The sequence below is a fragment of the Diadema antillarum genome, unplaced genomic scaffold (assembly GCF_040938485.1).
Source record: "Diadema antillarum isolate AM-2024a unplaced genomic scaffold, OU_Dant_1.0 seq00001489_RagTag, whole genome shotgun sequence".
NCBI lineage: Eukaryota > Metazoa > Echinodermata > Echinoidea > Diadematoida > Diadematidae > Diadema > Diadema antillarum.
In genome coordinates this window covers 23,413-44,219 of record NW_027272228.1, presented here as the reverse complement: position 1 = coordinate 44,219, position 20,807 = coordinate 23,413, and the positions used below count along the sequence as shown (strand labels likewise).

The 20,807-nt window shown below is 36.1% G+C and overlaps 2 protein-coding genes across 2 annotated transcripts in view; one reads left to right on the top strand and one right to left on the bottom strand.

Moving 5' to 3' along the window:
- LOC139710007 (uncharacterized) overlaps positions 1–475 on the top strand; it is a 230,010-nt gene extending 229,535 nt beyond the window's left edge. Inside the window, exon 16 of the mRNA XM_071621959.1 lies at positions 329–475. Within this exon, the coding sequence (XP_071478060.1) occupies positions 329–475 (147 nt within the window). The remainder of the gene's footprint in view (positions 1–328) is intronic.
- Positions 476–7,809: 7,334 nt separating this feature from the next.
- Positions 7,810–15,402, bottom strand: LOC139710011 (mitochondrial substrate carrier family protein ucpB-like). The gene is made up of 6 exons (XM_071621963.1): positions 15,247–15,402; positions 12,572–12,731; positions 10,636–10,775; positions 9,753–9,958; positions 8,721–8,886; positions 7,810–8,015 (listed from the first exon to the last, which is right to left on the bottom strand). Exons 1-6 carry the CDS (start codon positions 15,320–15,322, stop codon positions 7,810–7,812), a joined length of 954 nt encoding a protein of 317 aa, XP_071478064.1. The 5' UTR covers positions 15,323–15,402.
- Between the last annotated feature and the right edge of the window lie 5,405 nt (positions 15,403–20,807).

Genomic DNA, 20,807 nt, shown 5'->3' with positions numbered 1-20,807 from the left:
ACTGTAATTTTGTCAGCTCATTTGATAGCAGAGAAATCAGTCATTTTACCTTCATTTCCAAATAAATGCGTGCAAATATTTTTGGTTGCTCTATGTTCCAGAAGTTCATGTTTTGATTCCGTGGAATTAAGAACAGGCAAAACTCATCTTGCCTGGCCGAGGACAAAAAAATTACTCATGCGAAAAATATCCACTTTTACAGTACTTTCTCGGTCTGTGTGTGTGTCTCTCTCTCTCTTTCTATGTATCTATTTATATCTATCTATCTATCCACCTACCTATTCTTTAATCTCTTATACTCTCTGCAATGCTGATTCCCCCAATCCAGGTGCATGCGGCACCAGAACGCTACCACGCGGCCTACAATGGAGCCAACGTGCTGGCCCCACTGACGGCCTTCGACAACATGTGCATTACTAAGGAGGAGTGGAGGCAACTGGGGCCCACCAGTCTCACCAAGTGGACCACGTCGTAGAGACAGGTGTGGGCCTGGACCCCGGCCCTCTCATTGACCCCTCCACCACCACCACAAAAATGGGCACTGCTGTTCCCCCGTTCCCTGGCCCCACCACCATCATGAAATGGGCACTGCTGTTGGACATCTTAAGCCAAATCAGATTCCTTCCTACCTACCGCTCAGAGATGCTCGCAGTGCCCAAAAGCCTGGATCAGAGCCTGAATGGATGGAAGACAGAGGAACAGTCCAGCCTCCGTCGGTGGACTGTTTGAACTGTGACAATGGAATTTTCATTTCAAACTTGAAAGACTGATGTATGCCTGGACAATTTGTGGCGCATACTGAGTTGTAGTTTGTAGTGAGTCCTTCAGGGTTGCTGTGGAGGACCATGATGTTTGTAAAATGAAGCTGACATTAAATAAGCATTCATTCTTCCTGCTGACATCATGCATCTACTAGCTATTGCCATGGCACTGACAAGCCGGAGGTGTGATCAGCTCTTTCACACGGATGGAATGGCTGTTTTTGTAACATGGTGTCTCCTTATCATATATACTTTGATACCATACTTTATATCATAAATTTATTTCAAGCAGGAATGATGGATTCAACAACTGAAACAAATGATTGTGGATGTTAATTTTTCCATCCTGCAATCACAACTGCCTGATATTGATAAAAAAAAAAATAACACAGGTATTGAATGGCAATTAATGAGTTGAAAAAAAATAGCAATAAAAAAACAACAATGAAAACAGAGCGCAAAACCCAAAGACTACATAAACACTATCTATAACTAAACACTGAAGATATTGTAATATATTCTTTAATGGCTTTCAAGAATCTCTCACATTAAAGATATGAAATTTTACATGCCGTATTTGACAAGAAAAATGTTGCCAAAGCCTACTGCACATGTACACGATTGCATAGTATGTTACCGGATGAAGTATTAGGGTAGCCCCCGCCCCCCCTCCCATTATTTGTTTGATGTGGAGGTGACAGGAGATAACTGAACTAATATGTGGACATGCACAGACACTTATTACAAATATAGTTTAATTTCATATTAGCTGCTTAAATAGTATCTATAGTGGCTTGAAAACTGTACATCAATATCTCAGTCTTCTAAAAGATATAGAGTGTGGGTTTATGTTGTTTGTTCTATTGTGACTTCACAATTTCTAAGTGATAACTTTTAGAGATTCTTCTTTTTTCTATTAAGATGTGACTTTCTCCTGGAATGTTGAAATATACTTAACACCTTTGCATAGATAGCATTTATGAGCCTTACACATTTGAATGAGTTAAAGATCATGTAATTCAGGTCTGAAATTCAGTTGTCCTGAAAAACGCACACACACATATGTTCCATTTCTTTAGCTATTAGATAGATTGAGGGCATAATTGATAGAAATGAGATGCGTAGTATGGCTTTGCGTAGAAAGAGTCAATGAAAACTTCAGCTGCAAAAAGATGCGAAGATTTGAGACAACGGTGTATGGATGAGGTTGATGGCCTAGAAAGCCATTAAAAAGAATAAGAGAAGCTTTAATGTCTGTGTTGAATAAAGCCATGTGGAGATGCAACACGTAGAGTGGGTATGTGTCATATTTCTTCCCAGTCTTTAGGTGTTATTATTTCATAGGATATATCTGTAGAGCATTGTATTCATTTTATGAAAGAACGAAGAGAAAATAGTGCATTCCACACTTAGGAAAAAAGTTGACTATATGTCTCTTCTTGTATAGCTAATAATGGATTGCATCATACTTTGTCAACACGGCCACATTTTGAGAGCGCGTTTGATTAATTTTACTCTTTTTTATATGCTGTATATTTCTGTACAAAACAGGCACAAGAAAAACTGCAAGCTGTATAGGGAGAAAATTATATGGTGCATATTCTATTTTGTATACAAATTTGTTGCATTGTACATATTTGTGTAAATATATTATGAATTTGCAGGTTATATAGCTTCTTTACAGAGCAGCATAGAACTGGATAGATTTCTAGCAAAGTTTTTTAACTGGGAGACTAATTTCAAGAGAGTTTTTGTCTCCTTTGATGCTTTACAAATTTATATGAAGACATTTTCCCCAACAATTATTTAAATTTGTGTACCTTTCAAGGGCAAAGCCAGTGCCTAATTCTGTCATCGATAATAACTTAAATCTTTTACACTCACTGTGATTTGTTCTATACATAAATAGTCTTTGTTTCAAGCAAAATGGCATCAGTTTTTCCCAAATTTCAACCCCTTTTTAAGGGTGTCACAAAACTCCATTCACAAATTTATACATAAAAACAGTGGTGGAAAATGGAATCTGTGATCTTAAGTTTTCCTGTAGTGGGTATCTCTTGAATGAAAGTGTTCAACACAAATTAGTCTGTAATTGATATACAGCTGATGACCTTTAGCTTTAATGATATATTATCTCTCTATATATATATATATATTTGCTGTCAGAATGAGTGATATCAATGAAATTTCATGTTTGAAAAAAAAGAGATACTTCTAAACTTTCTTGGTTAAGATGAAAGAGCAAATGACTGATTTGTTTAAGTGGGTGTACTTTGTAGTGGAGTAATAGCAGATTTCAAATGTACTTTATTTGTTCAAATTGTAATCTATGTGCATTGAAAATGCTTGATGGTTGTCCCTGTGTATGAGCACCATTGTAAGCTGTAATGGGATTTGTTTATTCTAAATGTTCTAGTCTTTTTTCTTGAAGTTGAGAATAGTCACTTTGACATGTATCAATGGTGTGTAGTCTTATGTGCGAAGGTATTAAGTTTTGTAATGAAACACGTCATGTAATGCAAGGCGACCACTTTGGAAGAGCTGTGATGCAGTGTGTGTTCATTTCCTACGAACTAAAAATTGGCTTACAATATCATAGTTTTGTTTCATATTTTTTAAATCACTTCAGCCTATACGCATTGTAGTATTCATCTTTCTTTTGTTTCTCTTTCTTTTGTCACAAACACATGTATTTCATAGCATCTTTTGTTTGTTTATGTTTGATTGTTTTACCTTTGGCAAGCTGCATTGTATTCAAAGCGAGATCTGAGATAATAATCTTGCCAAGTGTTTGAAAATATCTCGCTTCATTGCTGATACGTTCACATTATATTTCAGCATGTCTTTGATTTTGCAACACTACAGTAGGTCTTTTCAAAGACGGAAATGTATCATTGTATGTTTATTATCATTATAGCCATATATGCAAGTATCTAATCAACCTATTCACAGCTTTACATTCTTCATTTTCCTGTATGATTTGAGACAAGTAGAATCATTCATCTTTTTTTAGTGCATTTTACTTGACTGACATTATTTTTTCCACCTTCAAAACTGTAATTAACAATGGAATACATCTTTTAGCTTTTTGAATACCTACATTTGTAAAACCAAATTTGCCTTAAAGCTGGACTTTTGTGTATCTATTTCATATAGTCACCTGTAATATATTTGTAATTCATCAAACTGGATTCTCCTACCTGAGAAAAAGCGATACAAAGACCCTGTAATCAAGAATATGAGATGTGTTTGATATAACATGACATTACACCATGCCATTGTCGCAAACTGTATTGGTATTTATAGTAAAAAGAACAAAAATACATGATTGGTAAATGATAAAAAAGGGTTGACATTTTGTGTGTTTTGGCGTCTTGTTTTCACAAAATACATAATGATATAAACCTGTACCGTTTGTTTCTTGCTACCAGGCTTTGATTGTCAAAATAATAAGAATTCAAAAGAAGTTTAAATCAAGTGGAATAATTTGTTAATGTGTGTGTATGGTTGGGTGTATAAAGGAAGAAGGAGAGCAGGGAGTGATCGGAATGAGATGTGTTGATTTACCAGTCTGCTTTAGAAACATGCAGGAGTCTGTATGCCTTGTGGAAGGCACAGGTGGTTTGATAGAAAAGTATGTTCATGAACACAATCAGAATCTCACTGGGCATTACACACAATACACATGTTTGTTTGTTTGTTTGTTTGTTTGTTTGTTTGGGTTTTTGGGGGGGTCCAACATGCTCACAAAGAATGTGTCTCATCACAACACATATTCAGTATGTTGACTGGCAGTCAAAAAATACATTTATTACTGACCATAATTACATTACATGTTATTTGTTGTAAAATCCATTCATCTTTCTTCAGTTTTCAACATTCTTTGCAATTCATCATAATTATTGCACATGCAATCATGATTTCTCCTGAATAATTCCAAGATCATTTGTGAACAGACAATGTTCCATTAATACAACAATATCTACAAATATAAACCAAAAATCCAGACAAATCTGTTAGTATATATAATAAGAATATGGAAAAAGAAATTACTTGATACTTGATACTTTATACTTGATACTGTAATCCCTCTTGCAGCTCCAAGAAGCTATACTGGGATGAACTACACATGTATGTCATTGGGAGATGCCACAGTGATGATCTGTATTTATAACAAAAAACTGAAATAGATGTGGCTGGTAAATTTACTTTTGTTCACTGGACTGACTTATCTAGATATGTACATGGGTATTTGACATTGGCCTTCACTTCCAATGACACTGTAGACACCTTTCATCTCTCCTTATCTGCTAGGTATACTAGTAATTGGATCAACAAATTCATGCTCATACACTGCAGTTCCCAAGGAATGTTGCATGAATTTATGACCATCCATCTTACACAACAATCAGCCTACATATGCTGTGAATCATCTGTGAATGATTTGAATTTTATGTACCTTTGGTATTGTGGTGTTTGTTTTATTCTGTGAAATCTGACCATTAGTCATAACACTTCTCAAGAACTTCTTAAAAGTTGTATTTGCATGACACTTTATAATCCTCTATAAACAATGAGGCAAATACACTGTAATATATTGCATGACATAAAACCACATTGTCTTAAATTTGTATGTACAAATCAATATGCATTCTATAATCACTATTTTTTTCTTCAATCCTATAAAGAAAAACAAAAATCTTTAGTGGCAAGATTGGTAGTTCAGAATACAGAGATCATAACAGCAAAACACTGTTGACTATAAAGCAGTCACTGTTATGGACACAAGAACATAAAAACAAATAGTTCACATATAAATCTTCACATATTTGTGCTGGCATTTGTGCAAAACAGCTTGAGAGAGATTTGTTACCTATGTCTGCCATGTTTGTTTGTTTGTCTGTTCTCTGTCTGTGTTTGTCTGTTTGTTTGTTTGTTTGTTACATGGCTGTAATGAATGCTTGCAATCACTGCTTCCTCAAGTTACCTTTTCAAGTAGAAACAAGTTTCAATGCAGTATAGCATTTCATTCAACTGCACAGAATTTAGGCATATCTTTCAGTGGACAACAAACAGAATCATAGGCCTTCTGTGATATTGACTAGAGTACAGCGCTGTATAAATAATGATGTGAATTGATGATAACAATTCACTGCATTTTCAAGCTCCTGCATTCAGTCTCGAAATCCCCAACAGCAAAATAGAAAAGGCACATGAAAATAGTTTATGGGGAATAAACATGTAGGACTTAAGACAGCATTAAAAATAGGACTACCTATTTGGCTAACCACATAAAGACACTTAAAACTTTTTTTCTCACCAGTTCCACCAATTCATATTTATTTTAGAAATAAAAGCTCTTAGTAAGGTTTCATACTGATTGTGAAAACTTCAACTGGTGAAAATATCATGATCTACAACATCTTACCAAACATAAATGAACTTACATAGAGTGCCAGGTATAAAACAATTTGACTCTTGAACACCTAAACCTGGGCAGCGTGGATTCTGGAATTTTCTGTTCTTTTCAACTCATTTTTTTTTTCTACATTATTTTGTTTGCTTTGAGCATTTTGGAACAAAGTCAGATGAAGCTTGCTGACGTACCAGAAAAAAACATTCAAAGAAAATGGTTTCCAAAAGAGTGGGAACAGTTAACTGAAAGTTTGGGGGGACCAGAGATTTAGTTCTGGTCCTTAACCGTTGAGGACGGACTGATTTTGCTACAAGACACATTTTCCACAGACACCTGCCCAAGTATACTAGGGACTCATCCTCAACAGGTTCAGGATGAAGATTGTTTCAGAATGCCAAATCTTCATATGTAATTTCCCTGAGATCACTATGGATACCCTGTGCCTAATTGGAGTGCATGTATAATTTCAAATCCACCCTCAACTTCACAAGTACTTGGTATAATCAACTCTGAATCAGAATACTCTGTGACATATTACATGAGGTAGCACCATTAACCTACATTTGTAGGTGTATATCTATTACGGTCACAGAAGTCTCTTAAAGTACTTCATTCTAAAGGATGACATACTCTGGGGAGTGGTAGATTTCCCCCCAAATGGCTATGTTCCTTAACCTGTTGAGGGCGAGTTCCGAGTATACTCGGGCAGGTGTCTATGGGAAATGCATGTTGTAGCAAAATCAAACCGTCATCAACGGGTTAAGACACTGTGATGCTAATTCCACTACAATAATTACTACCATGGAAACTGGCAGTAATCCTAGACCCTGGTTGGCTGTTGCGACAGTAGTATTCATTATTGTATGTTATTGTTTTACATGATGTAAAGCATGAAAGTCAGTTGGGAAAGGCGACAATTAGATACTAAAAAGAATAACAAGGAAACTCTACATTTTAATCCAACCATTCATGGACCTATTAAATATTTGCCGTTTTCCAATCATCGCAGATGTCTGAGATAAAAGTGATAGAATACCCCAAAACTTAAAAGGAAATGAAACCCAAATGTACATATAGATTGAGTGAATGTAGCAATATTAGTAGAACACATCAGTGAAATTTGAGAAAAATCAGACATTATTCTGTTCAAAAGCTAAAATATAAAGATACTTCAAAAAAATTGAATATTTCATAAAAAGTACACATTCTCTCCTCTTGATACAGACACATTTTGAGGGTAAAAAAGATATTCCCCCTGTTTTCCGCAAAGGTACTAAGTCAAGTGCATACAAAAAGGTCTCAATTCCTAGAAACAATAATTGTATGTATGTGAAGACAAGGGATATTCACTTTAAAACACACTGCAGCAAAATGGAAGACATACCATAATCTTTTAATCAAAAATTTCATGTCATGATGGTAACAACTTACATTTAATAGTTTAAGGCATCAGCATAGCATATTTACTACATTCAGCAAGAGGTTTTATCACAAATAAAGCAAAAACTACACCAGAAAAAAAAAACAACAACAACAACACACATGCAAATGCCACATGCATGAATAAATACATAGACAGTAAAAGAAGTAAGGAAATTGCTTTCAGGAGGTAGTACAAACTGTGACTGCACCTCATATGGGTTCGATGCCAGCCAGTTCCCTGAGCTTCTCGAAGACAATGAAAGACACGGTGGTGTGGGGGCCAAGACGTAGCCAGTTGGAGAAGAATCCCTTATAGAGTCCATACAGGCCCTCAGCACGCAACGTCTTCAGCAGACAGTCCAGTGATCCACGGTACAAACATTCATGTTTGGGAGTGCCATGGGTGGACTGCACAACTGGGAAAAGGAATAGCAAATATGTGAAGTTGAAAACTTGCTTTACTACAATTATCATTCACTTTTCTACTGCCATGTATAAATGATTAATTTCACATGAACGCACTTTCCGACACACACGCTAAACAGAAACAAATTGTTTGTCAGATTTAATCATCTTCCAGCAACTAATTCTGCAGTTGAAGTTTTGTCATCTAACCTTCTTGGACATTAAACACCATTTTAAAAGAAGCCCTTGACATCAATATCTGTATCATGTATTTGAAGTGTTTCAGCACTCAACTGCACTGTCACACACAGAGTACATTTACGTGTTACGATACTGAATATAACTGTTTAGCATATATGTATCCTTTTGATTTTGATTTTGATATGAAATATTGGTAAATAATTCCAAACAAAGATAACTCAAAAACAATATATCATATTGTCTCTGGAAAATACTATTTTGTTGACAAAACCTTGTAACAGATAGGGCATTTGACGATTTCTAAGATATATCACTCACAACATATAGGTACATCATACATAATAGATATAATATCAAATTATTTATTTGAGACAGATATCACATACTGGCAAGGACAGCCCCTATTTTTTTTTCCCACGTTATCACCATACCATGACTAATATAATAGTTGGGGTGCTGTGTATTTCCCATAATCCACATTAACTCAGTCTGAGCTGGGTAAGCCATAAGATTACCTCTGATTTTCTGATTCATGACTCTCGTCTTGATGACGTCGACCGGTGAGGTGGTAAACGCCGTCATAAATCCTGACGCCATGGAGGAGACAAGATGGAGCTTCATACCTTCCGTCATCCAGCTGTGGTTGAGAATGGTATGCTTAGTGTGGTCATAGGTTGGAATCTATAAGGGAATTATTGACGAAAGATTCAAAATTCCAAAAAATCAACACAAAGTATGCATCATAAATTCCAATCTATCATTCATAGAGCACATGATGAATATGCACACAAATCCTGTCCCCTTAATTTATATATCACAGGAATCACATAAACCAACCTAAAATGGACTTCTTTATTGTCTGTGCATAGATGTACAATTTGTAATACCAAAATATAAGCCTATGCAGAATGTTCTGGTTCAGTTTGGTGTTTCTCTCCCCCCCCCCCCCCCCCTCACACACACAAAATAATGAATACACAGCATATTTAACAGTGTTTTTAATTATGTGAATGTTGTGAGTCAACATAAAATTTGCTAAATTAACAATAACTTGCAAAAATATTGTCAGCTTTAACACAAATGCCTTGTATACTGTAGGCCTATCCAAGGTGATGATACTTCTTTCTCATCTTGTTAATGCCATTCTCGATCAGCAACTAAACCAATCTTGAAATTGTCTATTTATAATAAGTCCCCATATATCATAGTATTGAAACCTGTATGGCCAGTATATCTTTCCACTAATATGCATACCAGGAAGTTAACACTCACTCTTGAACAACAACAATGGGGAAGGGATGATCTTAAAATCAAGACACATTGTATTTACATCATCACTGTAAATTAATTTTTGATGAGCGATATTGATACCTGTCTATGACAATTTATTAAACAATTGTTCATGAAATTAGTCATCACATCTGATTTATGAGACTTTATTCAGAAACTAAACATAATAAGTCAGTAAGAGAGAAAAAAAATTACATTTTCCACATTCAACCACAAAGCCAAATATTGTGAGAGAAAACAAAAATGACACACATTACCTGAGCTGCTGTCAGAATCATGGCCCTCTGAACAGTTGGAACAGTCCCCCTGTAGAGTCCCAACACACCTTCCGTCTTGGCAATTTGAGAGAATGCATGTAAGAAGCCACGGTACCGTGGGGCCTGACCTGGAGCAAGAACACCTTCCCCTTGAATTCTGATACGAATTATGTCCGTTGGAGTTGTAATCCAACTACTGAGTCCACCTAGACAGTAAAAAGAGTGAAGAAGTCACCACAGAAAAGTTCATCTTTATTTTCATTATTCAAATAACTTCGTAGAAAAACAAAAAGTCATCTACGATGACTAGAAATAAATTGGTTTCATGCATTAAACATAGATCAATGAGAGTTGTAACTATGTAGACTAAATTTGTTTACAAAATTTATGAACAATTTTGGAAAATTACAATATCATCAAATGTTTGCATAAAAAGTGATTTAAGTGCTCCTTTAATTTAAAGTTTTCATCTTCATATAACAAATTTATAGAGCTGAACTTTTTCACTATAAACAATTCTCATACCTGAGAGTGATTGTACTGATTTACAAGTCCATATATCTTTTTAAGTGTTATATAATTATCATGGATTCTGCCCAGATAGCATGAAAAATGGTCCAGTTAACTTTGTTATCTTATACAATTTGAACAATTCATTTTGAAACATATGAAATGCATTCCTTTTCTTTTCTTTTCACAAGTTGATGGTTAAAGTCATTTCAATTAAAAATCTCCTTCTGAAATGTCATTTGTTGTTGCACTGTGTATGTAATATTTGATTGGTTGTTGTCAAACATATTTCTAAAGGAAGTTATACACTGATGGAAAACCTAAATAATAATGAACAACTTTGAACTACAGTTGTCTCAGAAGGCGCTATTACCTGAAGTTGCTCCTGCAGCCAGCTTTAAATGCAGAGGAGTCCTGGCTGGATCAGTGGCACCGTAAAGCCTCTTCAGGGGTTCATAGCCACCCACACGCAAGGCGCTGTAGATTCCATCTCGTATCAAGGAGGGCGTCAACCTAGGGATGTAATATTAAAGTGATCATCACAACTGATATAGGCAGTGCAGTGCAGCAGTCCTTAGACTTAGAAATTGGGAACTTCAAGAGGGAAGATGAAAGAGAAATACTGGTATGAAGGAAATGTTCATCAAAAGGTGCTATCACTTAAACTTCCACAAACTGGTTTATTGCGATTCTTAATTAATAGACATTTCTGGCATCAAAATTAAAACGACCATTCCTGGCAATTCATGTTAAATATTAACAGTTTTTCATGCAGCTTGCCTGGCATTGCAACAAGTGATATGTGATATCTGTGATTTATTCTGTAATAGTCCAATTCTTTTTGGACACATGTTTTGTCATGTTCACGTGTTCATTTCATAATTTAGAGTCTAGAGAGAGATATTCATAAATTTTGACACAATTGTTTTAAAGGGTGAGTACAGCTCTGGTCGAGGCGAGGATTTAGCTTTTAACGTTTTGTGAGATATTCAGAAACCACTCTATGAGATGTCAAAGAGCATGCAATTCGAAAGGACATCAAAGGTTTATTTGATGAAAATCAGTTTTGAAATGGCTGAGATATCCAAAAACAAGGTGAAACAAAGAGATACTAATAAAGTTGTGGCCTGTCGCCTTTTATTATTATCACTTTTTCGGATATCTCAGCCATTTGAAAACCAATTCTCATCAAATAAACGTAGAATCATCCTTAAAATTACATGCTCTTTCATATTTCATAAGCGGTTTCTCATTCTCTCACTTAGAAATGTTCAAAACATGAACCCCTCACCTCAAACAGTACTGCACAGTCCCTTTAACTATGATTTTACTACATAGCTCCATTCATTTCCTGACGTGACGACACTGCATGTACAGGGCAAACCCCACATGAATTTTAATAAGCATTCAAAATATACAGTATTCCATATAGGGCCTATGCACTGATTTTACAATATCATATAGTAAGATAGTTCAACAAACTTGAAATTGTACCGAACAACTTTACCTTCATTTGGGTCCAAGCAAATATCACACAAGAGTTTGTTATGATTTGTGTTTGGTTTAGTTCGTTGTTTGTTGTTTTTTTTTACTAATTGATAATCCCTTCGTAACCCTTTGCCACAGATACATGAAAGACATTATGGAGAGAAGTGTTTGACACCTGTACATTTCCAATCCATTTCACAATCCTTGTTGATATTTCAATATTTACAAGACAATGGGTCATGCCTGGGTTTAAGTTACATTTATTCGGAAGGCAGTCATTTTCCTGCTAATTTCCTTTTGCTTTTTTCACAGAACACATATTGATGTTCTTCCTCAATCTGAGTAACACAATGTATCTTAAAGAGTACAATGAATTTGTATTGGTCAGATATCCTGTGCGATGGTAACACCTTCTAAGTGCAGGCAGATGTCCTAGTTTGCATGTGGTTATTATGTATACATAAGTACAGGCATCATCCCTCCATAATAATCATATAGTTCCACTTCCTGTGTACCCGTTACCTTGACCACAAAGTCCTGGACAAAGGAAGATAAAGGATGTCCATAGATAATGAAGAGGACACCACACATGTGATAGGGTAATAATATAAAAGAATCTGGCTATACAAGACAATGTATTTTATCCTCAGTGCCCAGTCTATATGAGGGACTTACAAGATAAAGCTATCAGTCCTGTTGGATGCTTGCTTTTAAGCCCTCAATCTATTGCTTCCTCAGCCACCTCCTATACAAGGGGAAAGCAAAAACTAAACTAGACTAAATTGTGTATAAAAGGTTGTCATGTTATTACCTTCCCTCACCCTTTATAAAGTCCTCTGATACCCTCATCTTTGGCAATGGTTACAAGTCCATGGAGGAGACCCTTGTAGTACCGATGCTTGAGTGCTGAAAGGGCCTTCTTGCTCTCCAGTTCTCCTTCCAGCTGTATACGAACTTTGGTGACCTCCACTGGATTGGTCACTACACAAGGCAGATATAAAGAGATATGAAAGGGTATATCAAATAAAAACAAAGATATATATATATATATAGCTCTAGATACAAATGAAAAGATAAACAAGCGATTATTAAACAGAATTGTGGGTATAAGATAACTACATTCCATGGGAAATATCTGAATGAATAGGATCACACCATCACTCTTTAAACTCTAATTCCACTGATTTTGATATTCACATCATGATGATTCTGTTTCAAGAGAGCATTTACCATGACTGTTTTACGTCCAAATTAAACAACAGTTATCTCTTTATTCTCAACCATGTAATTCTACAATTTTTTCATTTTCAAATTCCTAATTATTCTCATATAATCTTAAAAACATCATTGGTTTCATGGGAGCTACAACCAGTAAACTTTTTTTTTTGCATGCCAAATCATTTTCTTATTCCCTATTGGTAAAGCCCAAAATTTCTGCATCAAAGACATATATATATATATATATATATATATATATATATAGTGTTTATGCTCAGTCAACAACAGAATGCAGTTGTATTTATTCACCCTTTTGATGCTATCTTCTTCAGGAAAATATGAAAACAAATTTATTGCACTGCATGAAATGTGAAATCGCGTTCACAGAGAAAAGAATCTACAGTATACTCGCCATGGTTGATGAGGACAGCTATAATAACCAGCTACTAAAACCAGATAATGTACACAGGAAGGCTAGACCTTCCTGGTAGTTTCCCAACCTAACCGAGAACTGATAAGATAATAACACTTTATACCACCAGTTGGTGTTCTGTGATCAGTGTAATTTCTAGTTTTAACAAATGGCTGCACATATGAATCAACTACTTCTAGAGTACATCCGAACTGATAGGGATGGTTTGTCTAGTTACCATGCTATATCAATGATAGATGAATCAAAATAGGCCGTATAACTATACACAGTTTCCATCTTAGTCCTATAGACCACTTTTAAAGTAAAAGTTTACTGTTTAGAAGTAAAATAAAAGAATAATATGACATTGGCAGGACTTGTTCTGGATTATTACCAAGACTTAAATTAATGTAAATCAAAATTGTGAGAGACCATTGGTGATCACTCACATTTATCCCAATGCTGATTTCAATCCTTCTATACTCATGTCATTTTTGTGACAGCTTCTGACCACACAAGCAATGAAAATAAGAGACTCTGGGACAAACACTACACTCATTCAGTAAGAGCACGGGTCACTAGCATTCCAGATGTCTCAGGTTTGAATTGTGATTGCTGCCATGTTCTTTGCTCAATGTTCATTTATTACATGTACTATATATATATATATATATATATATATATATATATATATATATATATTATATTATAAATGCAAAGACACTGACCAGAAATACATGCATGAAGAGTTTCATTGCGAAATGAGCCAAGCACCATTTTACACATTTCAAAGTAAGTCCATCATCAGATAATTTACTACATTGTTTTTAGCAGCTTTAATCACAAATACAGCTGTATCTCAACTTAACAAGAATGGAGTTAGCTCGTTTTGCAATATATATATATATATATATATACATATATATATATATATATATATATATAATAATGATAATAATAATAATAAATCGTAGTTTAAATTAAAACAAAATCTATTCATTTTTACCAACTTGAGAATATGAGATTGAAGCTGTAAAAATATATACAAAATAAGTAGAATACAAATTTCAATACTGCAAAAAATATTTCTGCAATAAGTGCAGTGTCACTAAAAAGATTTCTTTTTCTACTTGATAAAGACCTAACCCCCCCCCCCCCCAAAAAAAAAAAAAAAAATATTAACAAGAAAATTTGTTTATCTATTTTTATGTTAAAACTCATATATAGAGGTGCACAAAATATACAGAGATTTGACCCTGGCCTCAACTTTGTCCTTCTTAGTATATCACAACAAAGCTGTAAAACATGTTAATCAGTAACCTGTTTAGCATGGGCTGTAGCCCCCCCCCCCCCCCCCCCCCCACACACACACACACATTCTTTGGTTTAAAAAACAACAGATAAAATGAAGGGGAAAAATAAAACACAAAACCCTATGTTGATTCCACTATGATGGTATATAATACTGGTATCTTTAAAAAAAAAAAAAGAAGAAGAAGTAGGCCCTATCAATAAAAACAGACACCCAAAAGATGTGCACTTTTACCCCCCCCCCCCAAAAAAAAAAAAATAATAATAATAAATAAATAAATAAAAAATAAAAAACACATGTATGTGTATATCATTTATATTATCTGCCATGGCACCCATCCGATCGGCTCCCTGGCGTGGAAAATAATCTGACGTTATGATTTCATGAAACATTAGGGATTAGAATAGAAGTGACGCATGGAAGCATTATGTGAAAGAAAGTACCAATGTGAAATCACTCTGAGCTACACTGGAATGCACTGTGTCAAAATATATTCTACGGCATTGTTGTATTCGTTATGATTTATTATATTCGATATTTATAGTCTGCCTTACCAAATGATGCACACATATTCGCAACCCCTGCTGCCGAATATCGCAGAGCGGACTGGCCGCGGCCGGAGTCGGGCATGGTTGTGATGGGACGTGTCCTGATCGCTGATGATCCGTGTTTTGACGGCGTTTATTACCCCTACTGTATGTTATGAGCTAGCCGTCCAGCAGTAGAAGATGGGTATGAATACATCACATGATGATGCAAAAAGCACCTGCGAATTAAATGTATAAAAGTCTAAATCTCGCTACCATCTCGCACTGTGCGAGGCAACTAGATGAACAGTCTCCGAACGGCGCGTTCACCACAGCATAGAGCAGATTGCTTATACACAGCTGTAAAGTCATTTTATTTGTCGTAACCTACACTTTTGACCTCGACCACAACTGATAGGCAAATCACGTCGGCGATAGAACACAAAGCGTGATTTCATGTGGTGCTCAATCATGTTTACCTCCCGAACAGCACCGTTCAAACCGAGCCCCAACACCCAACGGGTCGCGACCACAGAACTCTTACACATAGAAGCATCATACCCATTCACAACCCGCTGAGCTCGGTGTCGCCACCGCGCACCCCGGATGTGACGCCTCAGTGCACACGCCGCCATGTTGCTTAGCGGTACCTCCGCAGCTCCTCGCGAGTACGGTACGGTCAACTCACTGATCGGACAGTATGACAGCCGCTATAGCCCTTGATATTTACTTGAACTTGTAAACTGTCAAACTGGTACTTCTCAATCCAGCGTTGACCACATATTCATGTACTCATTTATGTTATTTATTTCACACTCTTCCCTGAAAGTTGTCTGTATTGAAACAGGTGTTTATTCCCCTTTCGGATAGATCTATTTGACTTCGGAGACGTGATCTGCTTTGGTATAAAATAATCTAAGACGCGCGCCTGTCTTTGTCTGTGTCCTGCCATTTTTCTGATACCCCTCTCACCCCTATGTCTTGCATTTTCCCCCCTCCAATGATATTGTAAGAAGATGTGTGTTCGTGCTTTTGATTTTTCTCCCACTAAACAGGTCAAATTAAATTTCCAGTCAGTCCAGTTGTAAAAATCAATGATTTGTGGATATGATCATGTAATACATCTTCCCCATCTGACACTCGTTCAACATATTAGAAATTTGGAAGACAACATCACCTTAATTATCTATATTGCTGCTGTTATCATTATCATTAGTAGTGTGTAGTACAATGTAGTTACCACTATTGCACATATTGGTATAGGAAGCAATATGCCTATAGGCATGTATACACTGTATATCTGTATACATGAAATAAAACAGAAATCGAGCTCATGCTAATCACCGACAATTTATTTCACCACACCAATTTTTGAGCGATTTGCAAACAACACTTGAGAAAGAGCGAATCGCTCAAATATTTGTGTGCTGTAAATAAATTGTTGGTGATCAACATGAAATTGGTTTCTGTTTTACTTTCGATATCATGATATTGCTGCACCAACATGTAGACTACCTGGTACTCAATCAATATATATATATATATATATATATATATATATATATATATATATATATAATTATCTATATATATATATATATATATATATATATATAATATATATATATATATGTATTCACACACTCACACACACACACACACATTACAAGCATGAACTCCTTTCAAGATTGTCTTCCACAAAAAAACAGAAAGTTAAGTTGGACAGAGTTAATTTTCCTGATTTTTTATAATTTATTTGACATTCATCAAGGTCAAAGTTGATTGCTGAGAATCAACCACAGTACAGTGATATACCATTTGCTTGAAGTACACGTACCATTATCATACCTAATACGGCGGCTATAATCACAGGCAGTATATGCGTCAGGAACATATTATGCAAATGATAGGCAAGACCACCAGTGTCGCAAATTTGTGACAACTATTGTAATCACAAAATCAAATGCATATACATCTATAATGGACATGCAATAGGGCAACAACATAAAATTCATGAATAATGAACACTGTCTGGCAAGATTATCTGAGGCAATACATCAATATAGTGCACAATTTCACTTGCACTTGATAGCTTCAAGCGTGATTCGAAAAGAAAATCCTAATGAGTGTAAAAACGCACTATGGTATAGTATGAAAACATATTGTGTTGATCCGCATGCACTATGGCAATATACATCTACGAATTATGAACACTGAAAAGAACATGCAAAGGCATTCCTGGCAACAGTATTAAAGGCAATACATTTGTAAATGTAAGATTTCACTTGTACTTAGCTCAGCATGATTTAAAATGAAATCCTTAGTAATGAGTTTAACAAACACTATCCCATACACTGGGCAGAGACTCCAACCCTAAGCACCTTCTGATCGGGAGATTCTCCCGCCTGAAACCCCTAGCAAACGGGAGACTCCAATTTGATATGTGCGAAGTTCCTTGCTCTAGGGTTCTAGATGCTCTCTCGTGCTATCTAAGGCTTATTTTTTCAACATACAATGATATTAAGTAAGAAATAATTTCAAGCGGGAGACACAGAGCCCTGGCGGGAGAAATTAACTCTCAAGCGGGAGAACGGGAGATTTTGCAAAAATGGGATTTCGGCGGGAGATCTCCCGTCGAAAACGGGAGAGTTGGAGTCTCTGCACTGGGTAGTATGAAAACATAATTTGGTAACAACATGTAAGCAAAACAAGTATCACAGATATACAACAAATGTTGTATATCACGAAAGCAAATGCCTGTATAATCAACTATCATGCAATATAGCAACAACATAAAATCCATAATGAATGAACACTGTCGGGCAAGAATATCAAATGCATTCTTGGCATAACAATATCAACTAAAGGCAATACATGAACATCTGTATAATGCAAGATTTCACACGCACCCATTTGCTTCAAATGAAATTCAAAGTGAAATCTAAAGAGTGTGAAAACATACTACACTGCATCTCAAAGTATGTACATGTAGGCAAAACAAGTGTCACAAATAGGACAACTACATGTATTGTATATCATGAAAGCAAATGCATGTACAATCACTTAGCATACAATATGGCAGCAAAATAAAACCATGAATAATGGACACTGGCAAGAATATTAAAAAAAAAAATCAAAGGCAATACTGTATAATCCAAGATTTCACTTGCACTTGTTCGCTTCAAACACAATTCAAAATGAAATCCTTATGAGTGTGAAAACATACTACCGTGGTATATGGTATAGTACGAAATGTTAACGTGGCAACAATATGTAGGCAAGACAAGTCTCGCAAATACATGTATGACAAATATTGCATATTGCGAAAGCAATGTCCCGGGGTTACTTTAATACCATTACTAGAGTACACAGTCAGTCTAGACAATCTAGTATCTAAACGACTGTAGTGTTGTCACTGACACTGACACTGGCCCACCACTGGTACTGTGACTCGAAACTAGCTAGACAAGAATAAATCTACGTGTAAAGTTTACACCTAAGCTCAAATTTACATAAATTTACACTTTTTTCATGTACAAAGCTGTTTGCCCCAACACACAACGTACAGAGTGTAATATAGCCCCAGGGCCTAAATTAGGCCTACTTGATCTTTTTTATTTTGCATAGTAGTTGGTGGTAAACAGATATGTCGACGGCAAACACAAAATCCAGTGTCTGGGACTACCTTTGCTACTGCGCTCACAAGAAAGCCAACATACGACCGATCCGCCTAATTGTAACGTTACTTGGGGAATTAATTTACTTCTTATTATCATCATGGCTTGGTGTCAAACTTACCTGTTTCCAAATACTTTTGTCAAGTGATTTGTGCAGTTTACAGCCGCACAATATGGCATTTTAATGCCTCGCTCAGGGTCTCGGAACGTCAGAAAAACACGGTACAACATGCAGTCACTGTATGTGGATAGCGTCTGCTGGGATTTGCACGCAAAAAAGTTCCGCTAAGAAAAATGGCGGACGTCACGTGACAATGAGTCGAGCGACGGCGACAAAACGGGTGGCGAGTGATTCTTCTATGTGTAAGAGTTCTGTGGTCGCGACCCGGTCACCGATCGTAACTCGTGCTCAGCACTGTAAAACAAAAATAGTCGACATTAAAGTATGAAAATAATACAGCTGTGAATGTCTTGCTCAGACAAATGATAAGGAAAGACAGATTAAAATGCTACAAATATACTTGGCCAGGCTGCACAGATCATTCCTGTATCTCTCCTGCATAGCTTTGAAAGTGGCCTGTCTATAATGGTATTCGTATATAATTCTTCCCGAGGCCACGAGCGACTATATTATTATTGGCATACACATTATGCACCGACTTGACATAATCATGAGCAGGGAGTGGGAGAGATGCCTCCGTGATTCTAGCAGGGAGCTGCTGGGGACGACGTGCATCCACGGAGGTAAATGCAAACAGCAAACTTCATGGAACTGACATTCTCTCTCCCGAAAACTCCCACATTCACCCCACATGCAGTCCATCTGACCATGGAGTTACTTTTTAGTAGCTTCATATGATGATCTGACAGAGGCTCCAACTCTCCCGCTTTCAGATCTTCCACTTCTCCAAAAAAAAAAAAAAAAAAAAAAAATCCCGCTCTCCCGCTTGAGTGTGAATTTCTCCAGCTCTATTGTAGGTCCATCGGCTCGCTTAAAATGCATTTCCTTCCACTTGAAATTTAGCTTCCTCCCGCCCAACTCTAATTATATGTCATTATGTTTAAAACAAAATAAAGCTAAAATAGGACCACAGAGCACCTATAAACCTACAGATGCGGTATAAATCCAGTCCAAATATAAGTTAGTCTGATAAGATAGAGTAAAATATTACGAGTTCAACGGTATAAATTTGATTGAAATCGGATGAAAAATAAGGAAGTTATGACATTTTGAAGTTTCGCTATTTTTTTGGGAAACAGTTCTTGAACAGTCAATGTGATATGCAAATGGCAAAGTGAGTATGTCATTCCCTCACAACTTACCATATAGTTTGTAAATAAAATTTTGAAATTTTCTGTTTTTCATTCAAACGCAATTATGCCCGAGGATCAAATCCGCGTTTATCTATAACTGATCACTATTTTGAAGTTATTCAACCAGGAATAACGCCATGTTTCAGACTTCAGTGACAGAAACATTGAGTTTTCTTCATTTTTTTTTACACAATCAATGGAAAATTGTGAGGGTATGACATGGTAAGCTCACTCATTTGCATATTCATATCCACTGTACGATAACTGTTTTGCAGAAATTAGCAAAGCTTCAAAATTTCATAACTTCCTTATTTTTCATCTGAATTCAGTCAAATTTTTACCGTTGAACTCGTGAGATTTTACTCTTCTTTTATCAGACTAACTTATATTTGGACTGGATTTCCATGAAGGGACCCTGGACCAATAATCCCATTGCCCACGCTAGCGCGATCAGTCTCCGATCTCTCCATCTCTTGCAGTTTGGTATAGGGGTCCAGACGGAAGAATCTCCCAAGCTTTGCTTGGGGTCGGAGTCTCTTCTCTCAAGCCACCTTAGGGGTCAGGATTCAAGATTCAAATTTATTTTCATTTCCATGA